The 21,177-nt window shown below is 36.9% G+C and overlaps 1 protein-coding gene across 1 annotated transcript in view; it reads right to left on the bottom strand.

Moving 5' to 3' along the window:
• CDH12 (cadherin 12) overlaps nt 1–21,177 on the bottom strand; it is a 235,661-nt gene that overhangs the window by 48,361 nt on the left and 166,123 nt on the right. Inside the window, 1 exon segment of the mRNA XM_032181376.1 lies at nt 19,459–19,626. Coding sequence (XP_032037267.1) covers nt 19,459–19,626 — 168 coding nt within the window.

A 21,177-nucleotide genomic window follows, 5' to 3' on the forward strand; every position in this document is an offset into this window, starting at 1 on the left:
CATATGGTTGACTAGTTTAATTTAAATTCTACCTGTAGATAGAAAGTTTATATGCATTTTCTTTCTTCTATGTTTAACACAATTTAAGTATCTGAATTTTTATTTTGTTTGAGAAAACATGTCTATGCATCTCACAGTAGTTGAAAGGAAAAAAAAAAAAAAAAAAAAAGTAAAAAGAGTTTCCACCCATTACTGTAATACTCAGTATTGTAATTACATGTACAATTCCTTGTGGGGGGAGACATAAAGAGCGTTGTTTAGACATCAGCCACCAGAGGGTGCTCGTATTAAAATTTCATAGGCAAACAAATTTCCAGCTCTGCACACTTTTATTTTCAGCTTATTTACTAATAGTAGTGATAAAACTTAAAAACAGTCTGAAAAGCACACACTTTATTAAGAAGCATCACCACTAATGTGTGAGGCAAAGTGGTTTCATTCAGGAAAACTGCAACGTTGCAAAAGTGCTGGACATACTAATTGAAACATCTAGACGAAAAGGCCTTGAGTACTTTGAGCCAGCCTTGAGTTCAGTGCCATCCCTGAGTGTATTACATCCTGCCCTTCCTTGCCCCGCCAGCTGCATGTTTCCTTGTCCTGGGCTTCCTCCAGCTCTGTCTTGTCAGCAAAGTATCAGCAAAGGCTTTCTGTGCTCCCTACCATGAGTAGTCAGGAGGAGATTGTCTCCTCTTTTTCAGTAGCCCAGCACCTGTGACTAGTGGGGACATGCTAGGGGGACGTCTCAGAGATTTCCCCTGGTAGCAATTCAGTCCTAGGTTCCAGGACACGGCTCTGAGAAGAGGTGTATCTCCTAACAGAGGATCAGATGACTGTCACGTCCCGCTGCTGAATTAAACAGCAGACACTGCTCCCTGTTGTTTCCTCCTTAAAATGCAAGCTGCATCAGCATTTTCAGCTTCCCAGTACTTCCGTGATGGAAAAAAATGACATCTGCTGGATTATGAGCAAACCGCTTTTTGTGAGCTGGTAGTTTGGACTGTGTTACCTGTTACCTGTTTCATTACCCTGAAAAAAAATGAACTTTATTTGCTTCCTCTCCATGCCCATCAGTGTGCAAAGCATATCTGAAGGCAAAACTTGCTTTATTTGTGTAAGAAGATCCCTGCAAGTAAAGTCTGCTTATGTCAGATCCTCATTTGGACATTATCATTTATGGCTTTGTAGCATTTATTGATTGAGTGACTAAAGATTGTGTAATTATCATTTTGCCATTTTATTCCAAGATAATATAATACATGACCTTTTGCATCTTCTTCTTGTTTTAACCACTGGAAAGGAGCACCACAATGTACAATATTATCAAGACTGAGTATGCTCAGCTATTTCTTAGTAGTGCTTCAATGACTGAGGAAATAATATAATTTTAACAAGGTATGCAGGACACAATCACAAATACTTCTGATATATAACATCATTTGCAAATATGCTTATTACTGGATCTCTGCTATGTAGGTTTTTCCGAAGAGATGGAAGAAAAGGGATCCATGAGGGCTTTGCCTACACTTGAATCTCTTTACATTTCCACAACAGTTCCAGCCCTGGTGCCCATGTCTTCTACAGACACTTACGCAGGATCACAGAAATCATTGCTGCAGTGTTTACTCTTTACAGCTACAATTTTGGTGAACATAAAACGTAAGAGCATAAGATTTTTTTCTTCTTTGCCCAGCTGATATATTCCTAGTGATCTGAAGAGCACCCAGGCTCATTAAAACAAACATTTCTCTATAAACTATTGCACCTGGCTGTACAGCATATGGGACTTAGATGAAGTCAAAGAAACACTACATTACGTATTTCAGGTTGTTTAGGCCTGTATCAGTTATTTTCAATGGCTTGGTATTTCATCACTTCCAGAAATTCAACAGCAATAAAGATGGGGTCATTCAGATCAATTTGAAACTCTGAAGTAATCTTCAACTCTGCCAGAATCAGATCTCTGAAGATGTAGTATGTAATTACAGTGCCAGCCTCCTCCTGTAATAGCACCTTCACAGCATACGGGAACTGCTAATGGTGCTACTTTAACAACATACTTTTGGAATAAAATAAATGAGAACAAACAATGCATATTGTTGCCAGATCAGGGAAAAACTTCAATGGGATATAATGTATAGCATGAAAACTTTTTTCTTTTTTTTTTTTTTTTTTTTTTTTTTTTTTTTTTTTTTTTTTTTTTTTTTTTTTTTTTTTTTTTCAGAAAATAGTCTTTGTAAAGAAAAGAGGCTGTTGGAAGTGTTCAATACATGCTGTATATGAAACATACCAGAGAGACAGTTTTGTAGATATTTATTTTTCTGTCTTCAGAAGATGGTACTTATTGCTGTGCTAGTTTAACATTATTCAATTTTTAATGCCCATTTTGCCTATATAGACTACTAGGTCATTTTGCTTTTGAGGTGCATTGAAACAAACCTGAGTAACAGTCTTTTGTTCACAAAGGTCCTGAAAAACTTGTTATCTTCTAGGAATGATGGGACAAGAAGCGTGGACAAATGTGTGCAGCAACTGCTCAAACATTTCTGTCAAATTTTGCAGATTCTTCCACGTGATTTCTCTACTTACAAGATCTTTTCTTCTAGTTCCATAAATCTCTTTTTTATGTGTTTGTTAAGTTTGGTGCTGGCTTTCTAAAGGATGATTTATATGGGATGTACCAAAGGAGCAAGCCCTTACTTCGCTCAGACTGCACTAAGAAACCGGACTCTGCAAGTAGTTACACTTTCACAATTTCATCAAATTTCATTGCATGCATGTCTGAATATTTTTACATATAGGCAAAAAACTGGCAATGTGTATTACCTGGTCAAGATTTTTCACTTTGCTATCAAAGGAATCTTAAGAAAAAATAACAAATTTTAAATACTATTTTTAGGACCAAAGCTCACATGCCTGTTGACATGCTTAACTTAATAAGAAACATTTAAATTTCACCAATACACTACCAAGAATCCAAAACTAGAGAAACACAGTGATTACATAGCTTAAGACCAGCATTTAGACATTCCCTTACAAATCCCATGTAGTGCCCTACGTGACTCAAGCTGTGAGACTTGCATGGAGTTTTAGGTTGAGCAGTATCAATGAGGATGATAAAAATAAATGAGTGATGATGCTGTTGAAGCTTTTAGGCTGAAATGACTGATTGGGATTATTACTGAGCCCCAAAAGCATTCAGGAAGCTGAAGTGGAGGTGAACTAACAACTAATATACGCCACTGCACAGTTTCTAAAATTCAGACAGTTCCAAAGAGCTTAGTGGGAAGAAATCAAAGGTAAGTGACAGGTAATCAGTCATACTGACTGAAATTCAGCACACATTTACAGTTCTTTTGACATGACTAGATTAGTTCTAGTTCTTAAGGCTCAAAAGCTGTTCTGGGGCTTGATTTTCACTTACAAAGGTGTTTGTTTTTTTTTGTTTCTCCACACCTGCAGTTTATGGGTATACCATCACTTACCAGAAAGGTTTTCAATTCTGATGAGAATAAGAAATAAAAACCATCATTACATCTCATCAGTAGAAGAACCATTAGGAAGTAACCCAGGTTATCATCTAAGGATGTCAGCTAAATGCATAATGGCCTTCAAGCAAACAGCTGTAAATCTTATCTGAGCTTTTTTCTAATCTGTCACTATATACATACTGAGTGCACATAAGATTATTCTCCCATTTCTTTGTCCATATTTTTTTAGTTCTTCTTTAAAATACTGCATTGCAATTAATCATGATAACACTTTATAGTTATAGCCTACAGCACTGAAATCCAATCATTTATTTCTCTTTGATCAAAACCCTTAATGTTTTCTCAGGAAAAAGAAAATCAATAATGTATATTATAACATTAAAAACTTTGCTAAGCTTAAGATCAAAATTAAGCCAAATAGGAAGAAAATTTTTCCTTTAGCAAGAAAACTCACATGAATACTAGAGCAATTGTTAGCTTAAATTACCAAGGCATTTCAGTTTTTATTCTGTGTAGGTCATAAAGGCACTGATTTCTGTCTGTTTTAGGAATAATCCCAAACCAGTAGTTCATGTTTACCTGCTGGTGTTTCAGCAGTAGTATAATAGCCAAAACAAAGGATACTCTACCTGCAGACAGTATACAGGCATACTCAGTATACTTAACCTGTTATACCAGCTACTGCTAATGTTGTAGCATCCGATGTGCATGCTCCTAACACAGGGAAGATGTGATAGTACAACAGTGAGATGTACCAGTGCCTTTCCTCACATGCCCTGCAGAAGGCTGGGGAGAGAAAGGACACCTTGTGCTCTGGTGCATGTCATACATGACCTGGCATAGGCAGATAGAGTATTGGTTAGGGCAAGGCTTCTCCCATTGCCGAAAATAGTGCTCTGAACTAGGCTTATGACTTCACTAGATATAGCATAGCCAGTCTTAAAAATACCTTGTTCTCTGCTCATAACTAGCATGATCTACATCTCTCTAGACTGTACACTTTTAAAACCTGCTGAGGTCCTGGATGTTTAAGGCTCCCCAGTACTTCAAGTTAAAATGAGTAGAAAAAACAGCCCTTTGGAGTCTGATCCTGCCCAAGATGTGGGTGATCTACATGATGGAGCTTCCCCACAGCTGGCAGCTCTTGAGCGAGGACCCTCAGGTGAGCTAGCAGATTGACTTCCTGAGGCTGTCCTCTTCCCTCCCTAAAGGAAAAGAAAAATCCACTGTACCTGGTATTGTTGTTTTGTGTACTGAAAAAAAAAAAAAAAAACAAAACAAAAAAAACAACAACAACAACAACAACAACAAACAGTTTAATCATTTGCTTTTTTTTTTTTTTTTTTTTTTCCCCCACTGAAAATCTGTGGACAGAAAGGAATCTAAAAACAAACCTACACGCTTCATTATTCCACAGGGAATACATAATATCCGCCAACATGGAGCTAGCATTCAGGAAATAGGAAATGCCAGTTATTTTCTCAGCTGAGGATCTTCAGATCCACAGATTCTTCTTCAAAATAGTGCTGGATGCAGCAAAGACAAAAGAATACTCTGTTTAAAAGAAAAAGTTGGAAATAATTCTTGAAAAAGTTTTTCTGGAGCCAAAGAGCCTGTGGTATGACTGCCCTAACACCCAGGCATTAATAATACTTAGTTTTGTTTCACAAATCTTAAATTATCTTCTGCACGATGGCACAGTTTTAATGGGAGAAAAAGAAAATGTTCATTTCTAGAACTTCCTTATGGTTGTAATTAAGGGTTTCTCCTGAATAACATGGAAGTGAACTCTGACACACTGAAGAGACCAAATGAAGATCCTATTTTAATCATTTTGTAGTAACTATTTTAATCATTATGGAAGAAAGATACCACCATTATTACTACCCCTTCCCCTTTTGCTCTAAACAAGAGCAACAGCTTAATGTTTATTTGTGCAGGTCTGACTTTCTCAGTGCATTTATATGCTGGAAGATGTACTACCGGGATCTCATAGGGCATATGAGTAAAAGTACTTTTGGATGACCTGTTTCATTGTATATCACCACCAACAAAGAAATGTTCTGCTAATATGCAGTCTACTGTGATTGAGAAATTATTACCAAACAAGAAAAATCAGTAAAAAAGGTCAAAATAGAAGGAGAACTATCATTTATTTTTTCAGTATATTCTAGAGGCTTGAATCAAATGTTTTTTTAAGTTATACGGTGGTTATAAAGAACTACCAAGGTGTAGAATGATTTACAGATAGAAGAAGTTTTCAGGAGGAAATATTTTCCCTTTTCCAGAACCCCAGCCAGCATGTAATTGGCATTTATCATTTATGTCTATTGATAATATTCCAGTGATCACACTGTCACCACGAAATAAATCAATACACTTATTTCCCCTATAAAAATTTAAATTGCATGATATATGTGAAATGTTAACATGAGAAAAAGTATATTGCTGAAGATGGGACACAGAGTTTGTAATGCTCTGCTTAACATCTCTGCTTCTTTAACATCTTGCAGGAGCTTTTTGATACTACTCTGGCACAAAATATAATAACACAATTTTACTATAATTCATTCACTCTTAAGAATGTGGTCCAACCATTTACTTTAAAATCTAAGCCAAGTGCTCTAAATCATTGGTACTGGAAGAATCATTTTTCTCTCCATCAAGGAAGGAAATTAGGCCCCTATTTTTTGTCCTCTGAGTCACGCCTAAGTTACATGAATAAATTCATCTAAACAAAATATGTTCCACATCTGTATTACTCAGAAGACTGTTTGTGAAGCTTTTATTTGCACAAAATCATTGGGTGCATCTTCTTCAAATAGTTTTCCCTAAAAAATACATTATTTTTCTTCACCAAGTTGGCAGAGGCTAAAGCAGAAAATGTTTATTTTTAAAGATAAAAATGAGAAATCTTCACATACAAGTACAAAATAGATTGTTGTTCTTTGTTTTAGGTTTTGGTTTACTGTGTGCAGTTTCCTTGAAATATCTGTGATTTAATGTGTGACCAAAAGTAATAATATAATGGGATGGTAATTGGTATCATGCTTGATGTCTCTTATTCTTTATAATCACAGAATCACAGAATAGTTTGGATTGGAAGGGACCTTAAGGATCATCCAGTTCCAACCCCCTGCCATGGGCAGGGACACCTCCCACCAGTCCAGGTTGCCCAAAGCCCCATCCAGCCTGGCCTTGAACACCTCCAGGGATGGGGCACCCACAGCTTCTCTGGGCAGCCTGTGCCAGCGCCTTACCACCTTCAGAGTAAATAATTTCTTTCTTGTATCTAGTTTAAATCTACCCTCTTTGATTTTAAAACCATTCCCCCTTGTCCTCTCCCTACCCTCCCTGACAAACAGTCCCTCCCCAGCTTTCCTGTAGACCCACTTTAGGTACTGGAAGGCTGCTGTAAGGTCTCCCTGGAGCCTTCTCTTCTCCAGGCTGAAAAACCCCAACTCCCTCAGCCTGGAGGTGCTCCAGCCTTCTCACAATCCTTTTGGCCCTCCTGTGGACCTATTCCATGAAGTCCATGTCTTTCCTACAGCACATATGCTCAATTTAGTAAAATTGATATTTAAAGCTTTCAATTTAAGTGCCTGAAGGTGTGACCTCTGCATAAATACTGTTGCATTTACAAGGAACTCTGTGGATGATCAGTGTTAATTTACAGATAACACTCTTGGGAGTTTTCGAAATTATGTTCATAACATCAACAAATTTGCTGTGGAAACTACTGAGAAAAAATAATGGTCTTGAGTTTGAATGAAAACTTTTAGAAGGGTTTCTCTAGAGTATTTCTGTTATTTTGTTTTTATTTTTATAGATTTAGTTATGCAAAAATTAAACTAAATATGTATTTTGGTCTCATCGGCTTTCATTTTTATATAGAAAAGAGTTTCAAAACAGCTTGTTATCTACAGCTCCTGCTGCTGTCAATAGGAACCTCTGAACTGTTGCAAGCACTTTAGGGGCATCTCATTTCATGCTTTTACAAGGAGTAAACAGTCCTGAAAATCTGACGACAACTATGTTTGTTAGGTATTCCTGAAAATCATGATCCTAAGCTACTGTGATGATAATTAGATAATTACATGTTTCACTTCATGTTGCACTGTAGCCTTTAAATTTTCAGGAAAAAAAAAAAAAAAAAAAAAAAAAAAAAAAAAAAAAAAAAAAAAAAAAAAAAAAGCTCACCATAGTTAGAAGCAGAAAGGCGGTGTTGATTTCTTACTTGGACATTAGGCCTCAGGGAAACAGACAGATGCTGCTAGAAATGATAGTGACAGAGTAAGTGACACTGTCATCTGCAAGTCACTTTGCAACCAATTCTTCATGTATTGCAAGGTGACCCCACAGTGTTATATCTGTAGCCCTGGCTACTCTTCAGTATCAAAGAGCAAGTGGAAATGCATAATGCTTTTGGGCAGTCCCAAGGTTACCTTAGATAATTTCATTCGTTGGATCTAAATACTCTCTGTGTTTTGAATGAATAATTTCTTCCCTACTCCCCACAGAAAACACACAGGGGTGCAATGAATATTGTGATTCCTGCCAAATGTTGTTGAATTTCTATGAACCTTATTTGTTTACACCTTCTATACAGAAAGCAGCAGATGTAAAATACAATTATTAATGATAATAATCTACTATGATGATAATGATGTGTTTAAAAATAATTGACCCATAAATCTTGCTGTTAATGATCAATTACCACTTAATCCTAATGATAAGGGGAAAATAAATTGAATAAGTGCAGACTAACAGGAGAATTTTATAAGCAGTATATTATATTTAACTTCTATCCACTGTTGTGCTCATCTGTTTTTCTTGGACTATTTCTTACCGTGCCATCAGAGCATTACATTTTACCCATTGATGAATTATATATATATATATATATATATATATATACTTAATTGGTTATGGAATAGTACCAAGACATAGCTATATTTGTTTGCTTGCTCTGCTTTGCAGCTGAGGGTTCAATCATTCTCATTTAGAGCTTTGAAGAGGTTTTATTTAATTCAGTCAGTACTCCAAATAGTCCACTAGCCTTTACATTCTTCAGAAAGTTAAAAAAATCAGTGACAGTATAAGTGTAGCAGATATAATTGAGAATTTAATGTTTTGAGATTCTATGGTAACTCAATATTTAATTCTCAGTTTTGTGGTTTTTTTTGTTTGTTTGTTTTGTTTGTTTTTTTTAATATTATGCCTAAGTTGTTTTGTTTTGTTTGGATTTTTGTTTGGTTTGTTCGTTTTCTGTCATCATTCAGTCTCAAACAAATGCTTCTCTCATGAAGATGCTTTATGATCAAGATCATGCAACAGTGACAGCTACCAAAACAAAAGAGCTTTCTAGGGAGCTTTTACTAAGAGTGCATCCACTTTCTGGGGCAAATCTGCTCAGTGAAAGTGCTTGAAGAATTCTGATGTGGAAATGAATAAGAAAGAAAAATAAGAGAAAGCTGGCAAAAATATAAACAGAAATTAAACTTTGCGTTAACTCATTCTTTATGTTGCACACACACAAATAGCATCAGATGCCTGCAAACTGTCAGGTGCTATGTCTAAAGGGAAGCTGCATGGACTTGATTGCAAATCACAAGCTCAAAAAAGCTACAACTGCACAAAGAAATTTTATTTACCCAGCTATATTCTGCAGCCCAGAAGCTAGCTGGCTGTTTCCATGCTATTAAATTCTCTTACCCACACCAAAATAGGTCAGTTTTGTGGAAAGGGATTGCAGAGGAGAGTTCCTGATCTATGCTAATGCCTCCAAAAGCCCTGCAAAAGCTTTTCTGAGAAAGCTTTATGTGATGTTGGCCAAAACCGTGCCAGGGACTGTCCTAATGTTATCAGTATCAATGATTTACATGTTCAGGAGCCCTCCCTGACACCCTCACATCTCTTTAAGTATTCAGTGTGAAACAAAATGATCTGTTGTGTACCTTTTTCTCTTAGTCTAAGTAAAAATGTCTATTCGTACTGATTATGTGGTAGTGTAGTCATTTGTATGATTAGCAGGCAAGCATGGTTAACACAGGTGGGTCAAATAGAAAGAGGATGAAAGCATCACTGTGATAACAGTGCAGTGGACATACCAAGCACAATGGAGATATAAAGAGGGATGGTTATAACCCATGATCTCAGTACAGCAAAATGCAGAGAGACTCAAAGCTGGAAGTGGTAGCTTCTAGGATAAAGGAATTTATTCTTTAACAAAGGATAGTTATGTTAGCTGCATTATTAGGGAGTTAAAACAAAAACAAAAAGCACTTGGGGAGGAGAAGGAGATGGCCATGCTGTAGTTGTAAGATGAAAATGTGATGAAGTCTTAATTTGTGCCTGAGGATAAGGCAGACAAGAGTGCATGCTGAATATTAGGATAGATAAGGCAAGGAGGAAAGAGAAAGCCAGGGGAGGGGGAGATGGAGAAGCCAATAGTGCAGAGGTATGTGATGTGGAAGGAAGCTGGATCAAAGAGGAATTACCCTACGTCCTCCTCTGATTCATCTAAGAGCACTGTGCAAATACTGGTCTGCTGGCATTTATTCACGCACTCAATCATGCTATTTGACTATTGCTTTGCTGGTGTTAGGGCTGCAGTCAAGTGACTCGCTGGTATTACAATCCAAAATCATGATGACCACCGCATGCCTGCTGTTTTCATGATCAGTTTATGATTGCATAGGCCTGTTTCTGGACCCTTTGCATTGCTGCATTGCTGTCTTCCATCACACCTTGAAATGGTTGAGTAAAAGGTATGTTCATGCAGTTTTAGTTCATTCACAGGTAAATGCGAATCAGACTTGTTTAATATTTTCTGACCAGTAGACCAGGATTCAATTTTCACTCCCTTTCTGAGTCAAAATAAGGTCTCACTTGGTCTACTACCTAATCATTGCCTAGAGGCTAGTCTGCAATGAGTCTACCTGTAATGTGTAAATAGTTACCATTTGATATAAAATAAGTCATCAGTTGCCAGAACTGAATTAGAGCATGTTGTCTGCTTTGCAAATTCCTTAATCAATGTAAGATAGACTCATTTTAATTTTTAGAGCCAATGAAGGTACCAGTGTTGTATACCAAGCTCAGCTTTTAACAGGACTGTCAGAGAAAGCCATATTTACCTATCTAAAATGTCTATTTTATTACTGGGAGTGACCTGCATTGTATTGTTTTGAAATCTTTAAAAACATATCATCTGAACAACTTCCCTCTTGTACGCCACTCATCCAAAACAGTGGGTTATAAGATTTTTATTTTTTTTTTCTTCCTGTGACCTTTTACTTGCAGTCTGCATCTGAACCTGATTTTATAGCAAAATCTTAGGCAAGGCTGGTACAAAGCGACATGAATGCAATCAGCCACATTGAGTTTACTGAGAGAAAAAAAAATGACTTGCTTTTATATAGTAAAACCAGTGCTAAGTACTGTGTGTGCAATTTCTGAGGTGCACTAAGTTTCCTAGAGATAATTGAATATATATATATATAAATAACTGTAATAAAAGTTTTCAATCCATAGTGCATGCTTAGCAATGCATAGGCCTGGCTATTCCAAATTCAGCACTTGGATTTCTTCCCTTCCAGAATATCTCTATAGTGTTTAATACTTGGAAGTAAATGTATTAAAATATTCAACTTAAAAAAAAAAAAAAGAGAGAGAGAGAAAATAGAACAAGATAACATTTCATCTAGATTATAGAACATTCAAGTAGCACACAAAGGTTATATAACTAAGCAAAAAAAAAAAAAAAAAAAAAGTTCATTTTTATAAAGATGTTTTTTCTTGCAGTGAAATTCCTGAAATTGTATCAATATAGTTTTTGGTTTTGTTTTTGTTTTTTCTTTCCTGGTCCTGTCCTTTTTGCTGACTTTTGTATTTAAGATTTCTTTCCTTTGATGTCTCCATTCGATAATTTAATCAATTCTGTGAAATGCATTGTACTGGCCACTCTTGAAATCCAAATCCAACCTTGCCTTATGTAAGATGTCCTTATCAGAAAGATGAATAGCTGCATTTCTATTTTCAAGCATGTTAGCATTTCTGGAAATCAGCCATACTCTTTTATGCAAACTAGATGGATTTCTTCAGGATGCTTTTGGAAAGACCAAAGATAGCAACGAATGGCCCTTGTGATGCCTAGTCATTGCTCTGCAGCTTTTGAAACATTTTGAATAGGGTTTCCAAACAGCCCTGAGAAGTTGTCTTTTGAGAATCAGAGAGGTGCTTTTCTCGTTATCCTTCCCTTCCCTTCCCTTCCCTTCCCTTCCCTTCCCTTCCCTTCCCTTCCCTTCCCTTCCCTTCCCTTCCCTTCCCTTCCCTTCCCTTCCCTTCCCTTCCCTTCCCTTCCCTTCCCTTCCCTTCCCTTCCCTTCCCTTCCCTTCCCTTCCCTTCCCTTCCCTTCCTTTCCCTTCCCTTCCCTTTCCCTTTTCCCCTTTTCCCCTTTTCCCCTTTTCCTCTTCCCCTTTCAAAAAAATCCAAGACGTGCACAGGCAGACAAAATTCAAGCATCATGTCCAAACCTTAATTAATTTAACTTCCATTAAAAATACTTTTCAATCATTCCCCAACAGTACTGACTCCTACTGTGAGTGGGAAATGGTATGATAAAATATATCTTTAGCTAAACAGTTCTTCTAAACAACAACAAAAAAGTAAATTAAGGAAGTATCAACACCTTAAAAATAAAACCAACTTACCACTGACGTCATAAGACACTTGAGAATGATATTTTATTTGCCAATATCAGAATAAAAACTGTACACATTCTAAAACTTATTTGTATTTCTTTTATATGAGGGCCTTATCCTCTATAAGGATATTTATGCCATATTAAAATGTAAAACATACTATTCCTTTGACTAAGACCATTCCCATGTGTTTTTATTGCCTAGCATACAGAGGTTTATTTCTCTAAATTGCTTTCACAGTCACTCTGTCATCAGTAGTAAACAAAAGAGAGACAGGAAAACTGAAGCACAATAACCTTACAAAATATGAATCCACCACTTCACCTAATTGCTTTGATTCCGTAAAGTATAATTTTACCAACTAATTATACAGCTTTTGTACTTAAATGTTGAAGTAACTAAAAGCCATCCATCCTTTCTTGAAGCTTATTTTAAGAATTGGAAACATGCCACAACTGTCCTTTTGGCTAGCTCAAAATGGTCTAATACTTGATGCATTAAGGCTTAGCCCATCAAGGATGAATGTACAGAGTTGTCTTTTTACTTATCAAGTGTAGAGAAAGGCCGCCAGTTGCCTTCTGAACTACCAGTTCCGTTCTGAATCAAGATGCATGCCTACAGATAAGCAGCTTTTATCCACTCTTCTCTGTTCAAAGGCAATGTTTTGTTGTATCAAATTTTTATTTAATTACTTAAATATTGTTACTATGATACAAAAAGTACATTCTGCTTCATTCTTTGACTTATTTTTTCTGGCTTTGGCATGAATCAAGTTTTGCAATTAAACAGGTATTTCAATATGTACAAACAAGTTCTGTTAGTTCATCAGTACACCAGTACATCTGGGTGATGAACAGATTGAGAGCATCCCTGCAGAGGAGAACTTGGGGGTGTTGGTGGATGAAAAGCTCAACATGAGCCAACAATTGGCTCTTGCCAATTTGGCCAGAAAGCAAGCTATATCCTGGGCTGCATAGAAACACATGTAACTAGCATGTCAAGGAAGGATTTTCCCCCTCTACTCTGCCCAGGTGAGACCCCAGCACAAGAGAGAGACATGGACCTGTTGCAGCAGGTCCAGAGTGGGACCACAAAGATCATTAGAGTCCTGGAGCACCTCTTCTATGAACAGTCATTGAGAGAGTTGGGATTGTTTAGCTGAGATAAGAGAAGGCTCTGGGAAGACCTTAATGCATCCTTCCAATACATAAAGGAGGCCTACAGGAAAGATGGGGAGAGACTCTTTAGCAGGGAGTGTCGTGACGGTTTTAAACTGAAAGAGGATAGGTTCAGATTTGATATAAGGTCAAAATTCTTCATTTTGAGGGTGGTGAGGAACTGGAACAAGTTGCCCAGAGAGACTGTGGATGTTCCATCCCTGGAAGTGTTCAAGGCCAGGTTGGGTAAGACCTTGAACTAGTGCCACAGGGGCTGGAACTAGTTGATCTTTAAGGCCCTTTCCAACTCAAACCATTCTGTGATTCTATGACTCTGTACTTCTATAACATGATTTTACCGTCAGCAATGAAACATGCACAGCAATGCAGAAAAGTCAGCATGCCTAATGAGGAGTCAGGCAAAACATATATAAAATAGTTTTTGAAACAAATTTATATGAATAAAATCATTGAAATACATTTTTTTTCTTCTAGTTACCAAGAAAATATCAATTTTTGAAGTCTCTCAGTTTTCTGAAATGTGGGCCAATAGATACCTGCAGGTCAAACAACTCTGACAGAAATATATAGTATGTAGAGGTTTCCCCTTTGTTACACAGGCATCTCATTACTGTGAGACATGCAAGGTGGGGGTTCCCCACTGAATATGTTCAAAAGCACAGGTTCAAAATAAAAAATTCCATGTTCAGCAGGATAGTTACTGAGAGGTGTTTTTCATCACTGGAAACTGATATCCTATCCAAGCCTGCCTGTCTTCGTAAAGGACCCTCAATGAGATAAAGGTGTTCCATGATGTTTTTGTTTTTTTTTTTTTTTCCAAGCTTGTAATATATTATTTATCAGTGCAGCTACTTCAAAGTATTAATAATATATGCTCTCCCACTTCTGCTGTGAAATCTTTTCAGCTTACCTGAGTTCAGAAAATAAATGCAAACTTCATTCTGTGACAATGAATGTCTTCTTATTCAATAAGGTATTCTATAGCATTACCTGTTTGGTATAAGCACTTTGTGAAACTGCAGTCCTGATGAGATGCAAAAAGATTTAGCCAGTAGCAATCAGTGTTAATAGACCTTCTGCCCCCTTTCTAAGCCTGCAATTGGACTTTCTGGCTTTGTTGACCAATGATGAAAAGCGTGATACTGGAGGTCTCAATTCCCATTGTGAACAGTGAGATCTATAGGTCTTGTTAGGCCTGAACTGTAAAGTCATATTTTTCACATAAATTAAAATTCTGCATCAGTATCCTTTTAGCTCAAGCAAATAACAAACTAAATTTCCTGGAAGGTAGTTACTTTGAATCACTGCAATGTTTTCAAAAAGCAAAACTAAAAATCACATTCACTATATTAGAAATAAAATTTATAGACAGCTTTTTTTTTTTTTTCTTTTAATTATTTTTGTCTAGCTGCAATTAGCCATGAGTCTTTGCAAATTCCAGGCACACTATACACCATCTCATGTACCAAGTGAGATGGGCTAAGTAAATCACCGTTGATCAGGATTTTCGCTTTCACTGCTCTGATTAAGAAGCAGTCCTTAGTTTATGAGAATATAAATGTCAGTAACACGTCTGAAAAAAAAGGAAATGTTTCATGTAACTGTCTGCCTTAATCAAAGTTGTTCCAGTACAATGGAGTCCCCACGCTGACGTTTCAGCCTGTAAGCCATGCTAAACATTTGTTACCTTTAATATCAACACGAACCTCCAATATTCTCTTCTGTTTTGTTGAGAGTCCCTGCTATAATTCAGCTTCTGTGATACTTGATATAATAGAAAGAAAAGATTTTAAACCTTATTAGTGTGCAAAGCAGAGGACAAGCTTGGTCTCCTGTGGTTTTTTTGCTCCTTCATAGCAACAATTGGACAAAGACATCACAGCTACAGTGCACGCATGAAATGAGATCTCAAGCCTACCTTCTTCAAAGAGGAAGATGTATTCCACAATTCCTGTTTCATGAAAACTGACATATGTGAGACTTGTGTGGTTCTTTGAAACATGGTACTAGATGAAGACACAATGAAACAGAAAATGACTAAAGCCCCTGACTGCAAAGGAAGTCAAATGTACAACTGAAAATCAGACACAGGAAAGAACATTGGGCCCAAGGAACTTGCCAATGTGCTGTTTTTTTTTTTTTTGTTTTTTTTTTTTTCCATTTCCAGGAAGATGTATTATTTCCTCTTGTGCCTGTGACACCATTCCAACAGTAGGGGATTGAGCTGAAAGGAGGCAACAGATTGCAACAGTAGGTGGTCTACCAAACACTGAGGATGAGGACAGTGGGAACATTATTTCAGAGAAACCCTCTGATGGTGTATGCTTGTGGACCAGAGCTGGAGCACCTCACAAGTGTTATGACAGGATGTGAAAATACACAAGGAGTCAACAGTGGCTGTAGTCCATGTGAGTTATGGCAAAATAAGGTAAGTCTGGACAGAGGTTTGGGGGTGAAATTTAGCCTGGGAGGCAAAAAGCTAAAGTTAAGGGTATCCAGAGTAACATAGTGTGAAATTGTCTCATTATATACAGTCAGGGAAAGAAAGGTGGAAAGGCAAAGCTTTAATGCCTAGCTGAGACAAAGGTGTAAGGTGCAAGGATTCATATTATCAGAAAGTAAAGACACTTGCTAAAGAATGGATGTCTGTAAAGGTTGTAAGATCATTTCATCCACAGGAAAAACAGGCTTCATAAAGTTTAAAAACTTTCCTATGGTCATTGTGATTCTAGCTTAAGCATTTAAGAAATTTACAGGTGCAGAAAAACACACGGTTGAAGGAAAAAAAAAAAAAAAGCTAAAGCACGTTGTTCAGATAAAGTGTAAAGTCACCTGAATTCTGCATTCTGTACTAAAGAATGCTACAGAAGATGATAGTAGTCAAGCAGAAAATGCAGAAACAGTAAATCAAACAAAATCCAATTTAGGGTACAGTAAAGAGGAGAAAAAAACTACAATAAAGACATAGGCTTAGAATGGGAACTAGTATGTGTAGCTTTAATGCCTAATGCTAAACAAAAGTATCAGCATAATATGCGTGCTAGAAATCTGAAGGAAAGAGGGAGATCAGTCAGGCAGCGTAGTAGCAAGGAGCAAACTATGCATGAAAGGCAAAATAGACCTTATCAATGGAGGAAAGGTAGCTGTTAAAGGAAGTTCTACGTCAAATAAGACTTAAAGAAGTTAACATTATTACCACCAGCTAGTCAGGAGAATTTCTGTAGTTCATCTAAATTTTGCAGCAAACATAATGAGTTTAAATTTAATATCTGTGCAGGAACAATAAGAGAAAAAATTACATGACAGTCGTCCCCAGTTAAATAAAATAAAGGGGGATGATAAATAAAACTGAGGGATATTGCTGCAAAAAATCTGAATGGGAGAACCGAGAGAGTTAAATCACTGCAGGTGGTGTGGATGCTATTTAGGGACAACATTTTGAAGACCTACAGCAAATGCGCAACACCCATTAAAACACAAGTCAATAAGGATAAATAACATAGCTAATAAAATGAAGAACACATCTTTCAAAGAAATGAAGTTGTGGCTCAGGAAGGACAATAGGAAGAGCCATAAAATCTTCTTTATCTATAAAAACAGAACAAAGAAGACCATAAACGAGTTTGAATAAATCTCTAGGAAACAAGCTAATAATTGTCTTTTAAAGACAACTGAAAGCAAAAGCCTGAGAGGAATTGCGTAAAGCCAGCCTAAAATCAAGATTCAGAAGAAGCACTCAGAGAAGAGAAGATCATGAGTGTAAAGCTTAATACACTTTGTGTGTGTGTGTGTGTGTGTGTTGTGTGTGTGTGTGTGTGTGTGTTCAGTGTAGAAAAGCTGGGGAATTTTTCTATCCTGGAAATCTTTAGGGGAGACTCATGAGAGAAGGTTAGATTAGCTACACAAGCATACAACAGACAAATCATTGGGATTCGCTGCTATATGCCCAAGAGCCTGAAGGATGGAATAAGTGAACTATTATGATGGGTAATATCTTACTTCAAACCACTGTGACACATGAAGACTTGGAGATGCTAACATAACACTGACTTTTCAGTGTTCAGAAGTCTTTTTTTTTTTCAAAGATTTTCAGGGAGTGCTAAAGAATGAAAGATGGATATGCCTGACACGCGCAGGACAACACAGTAAGACCAGAATTAATGGACTCACAAATAATAACCCCTATTGAAGAAAACTCAACACAGCTATTCTAAATAAAGGTCATGTTTTGCAACATTTTCTGAATTATTTGAAGAGGTCAATATGCAGGTAGATGCAGGTGGGGATGCAGGTGGGGAAATTCAAAGGAAATTCAAAGGAAATGAGAGAAAGCTGGTTTTTGTGGAATATATGTTTAATCTGTGGAACTCACTAGCATAGAATGTTGTGGACTCTGAAATTTTACATGAGTTACAAAGCAACTGGGCAACTTAATGTAAAAAAAATCCATTGAGGGTTGTTAAATATAGTAAATACCTTGAGCACTGTGTGCAGTTTGGGGCACCAAAAAGGACATAAAACTATTAGAGAGTGTCCACATGAGGACCACAAAGATGTTGAAGGGTCTGGAGGGAAAGACGTATGAAGAGCTGCAGAAATCCCTTAGTTTGTTCAGCCCAGAGTAGAGAAGGCTGACGGGAGGCCTCATGGCGGCCTGCAGCTTCCTCACAAGGGGAGCAGAGGGGCAGGCGCTGAGCTCTGCTCTCTGGGGACAGTGACAGCACCCGAGGAAATGGCATGGAGCTGGGACAGGGGAGGGTCAGGCTGGGGGTTAGGAAAAGGTTCTGCACCCAGAGGGTGGCTGGGCACTGGGACAGGCTCCCCAGGGCAGTGGTCACAGCACTGAGCCTGACAGAGTTCAAGAAGTGTTTGGACAATACTCTCAGACACAGGGTCTGATTTTTGGGTGGTCCTGCCTGAAGCCAGGGGTAAGACTCAATGATTTGTGTGGTCCCTTCCAACTTGCAACATTCTATGGTTTTGTGATTATAAGACATCATCTAAACTAAACCTGTTAGAAACTGAGGAAATTTTCTTGATTATTATTATGTGTTTGGTCTGTTCTTACATGTATCCTCCAGATATCATTGTAACAGACTGAAGACAGGGACACATGGACCTTAGTCTTTGCATGGTCATTCTCCCATTCCTGCAGAAATGCAGTATATTTTCATAATGAGGGTAGGAAGGATAAGAACTTTCTTTTATATGAAAGAAAACTGAAATTTTGGATATGGTCTGGTATCTAGGAAGCATCTGTAATACATGAAGTGGAAAAACAATTCACGTGCAAGAAAAGAGCTACAAATTAAAAAGCAGCCTTGATCTTACTGTAAATTCATGCTAATGTTCTAACATTATTGCAACAACTTTTTGCAGCTAATTGTTTTGGTATAGTTATCATAGTTTATGCTTGATTAGTGTCTGCATTTCAAAGATACAGAACATACAAAACTTCAGTGAATTGAAGGAGAACAGTAAGTGACAATCCTTTTGCTAATTACACACAGACTACGAAACTCTTTAAATTAGCATATTTCTGAAAAGCCTCATTTAAAGTAATTGATATGGAACGCTATAAATTGCCATGGAAGATTGCTATTTTGAGGGTGTAAGTATTTTCAAGGACAGACATAATCTTCTGGGCCAAGACATATGAAAAATCTGTGCTTGTTTATCTTAATGCTTGGCATGAGACAGTTCTCCTCTGTTTTTTGCACCTGGAGGTATCAGGTTATAACCTTTTGTCATTTGAAAAGGATCATCCAGTTTCCCTTTACAAAATATTACTTCCCAAATCTCTTTCAAAGTATAAAGGAAATGAACCCTCAGACTGAGTCTGATCCTACGGAATGATGATATATTTCCTTTTAAACGTTAAAAACTGATACTCTCAAGTGTAACTTTGTATTATTAAAAAAAAAAAAAACAACAAACAAACAACAAAAAACAACAGTATATTCTGTTTTTTTTTCACCACATACTTTTCTTCTTCCTGGATCTCAGGTCCTTATCTAAAGGATTTTTGACATTAATACTTTCACTCATGCTTATTTTGAAAATTAATGCATTTGGAATACAACATACTCTTAGGAAATCGGGGTGGGTTGTCATTGACATCCGTGAGAGTTATGTTTACAGTGGTGGTTCCTGCTAGTCCTCCCAGCTGTCCTCCCATATCCTTGGCTTGGATGAGAACTTGATATTGTTCTTTCACTTCTCTGTCCATATTTGGCAAAGCTGTTCTTATTACACCTAAGAGACGGGAAAGAGAAAGAACAAGTAAACAAATGACTGTGATTGTAACCTATTACATTTTAATATCGGATCTGTTAGACCAGGAACGTCTCTTTTCATAAAGGGTTGATAGAAGAACAGTTCACAATGGAACACACAAATCACTTGGGCATTTCAAAGGTGTACTCCTAACCTATTCAAACCATTCAAAATGACTGCTATGCCATTTTGAGCAGGACATAAATGGCTGACAGAGCATAGTGCATTTTTGCTAGGGATGTGAATGGTGTGAGTTTAGGTTCACCACAACAGGACCAAAGAATGCTGTATCGTGCAGGGTAGTGTAGGAAGAGATGCCAACGCATTTCAGAGTCTGAATCTTCCATCGTTTCAAACCAGTCACCTGCCATCACAGTCAAGCTACTCTAGGCCAAGAAAATATTCCTTCTGTACAAAAAGACATCTTAATTAGAAGATTCTCCTTTTTCTTGAGAAGGTCTTCTTGATACAGCACATAGATGCAGTGAAAACTTTCAGATTTTCTTTAAAGAAATTTAATCAAAATATCACAGGAACGAACTACTTAGATGACTCTCAATCTTTCATGACTTTGGACATCTGGTGGCTCAATACATATGCCATAGTATCCCTCCTGATATGTTAAGAAGGTATAAAAGAAAAGGAAGAATTATAGAGAGAAAAAGGTAGTACTGATCATATGATTAGCTTATGAGATTGTGAAAAGTTTGAGGCACTTGTGTCTTTCTCTTAAAACCAAATGTGTAGCAGTATTTTATATTTTTTGTCAAAAATTTTTAAGTGCATATTACATTGCAAAATGCAAATTACATATTTTATTGTACATACTACATTGCAAAATTTAGCAATAGTCTTCAGAAAACCTCTAGGTTCAGATTGGTGCAGGTAGCATGTGCAATTAAAAACATATTAATTGGAAGCATTCTCCTCCTCTGAATTACTATTATTTTAGAAAACACTATTTTCTAGTATTATCCTGTTTCATTTTAAAAGCATTTCCTCTCCCATGGTGTTATAATGGATCTTGAATGCTAAGAAACAAACTTGACACCTCATTCTTATTTTTCTGTCAACTGACTGCTGCTATGTTAACAAGTAAGAATAGGAATTGCCAGCTTATAGTATTTGTTCAGAGCCTAAGAATAACTTTGACCCAAATTTGCTCTTTATGGAACTTGTTACAATCTCCTATTAAATTGAATTGTATAATGATTTCCATTCTCTCCACTTTTAACTCTTATAACAACAGTTAATAATAACTACTATTTTCCACCTCAGCATGGCATTTATTGTACTGCATATATCTAGAATATGACTAGCAAATACTTAATAATTAGATAGAGTAACTCTATTCTTTTGAGAAAACAATCAGTAGTTTTCATTGTGTTGTTTGAGAAAGAAATCTTGAATTGTAAACTCCAAACTGTAAAAACTTGTTCATATACATATTTGTAAAATTTGAGTAGCATACTGAAAAACTTAGTGGTATCATAATAAGCATCATGAATATAGCAGAACCATTAAGAATTC

The sequence above is a fragment of the Aythya fuligula genome, chromosome 2 (genome assembly GCF_009819795.1).
Source record: "Aythya fuligula isolate bAytFul2 chromosome 2, bAytFul2.pri, whole genome shotgun sequence".
Lineage (NCBI taxonomy): Eukaryota > Metazoa > Chordata > Aves > Anseriformes > Anatidae > Aythya > Aythya fuligula.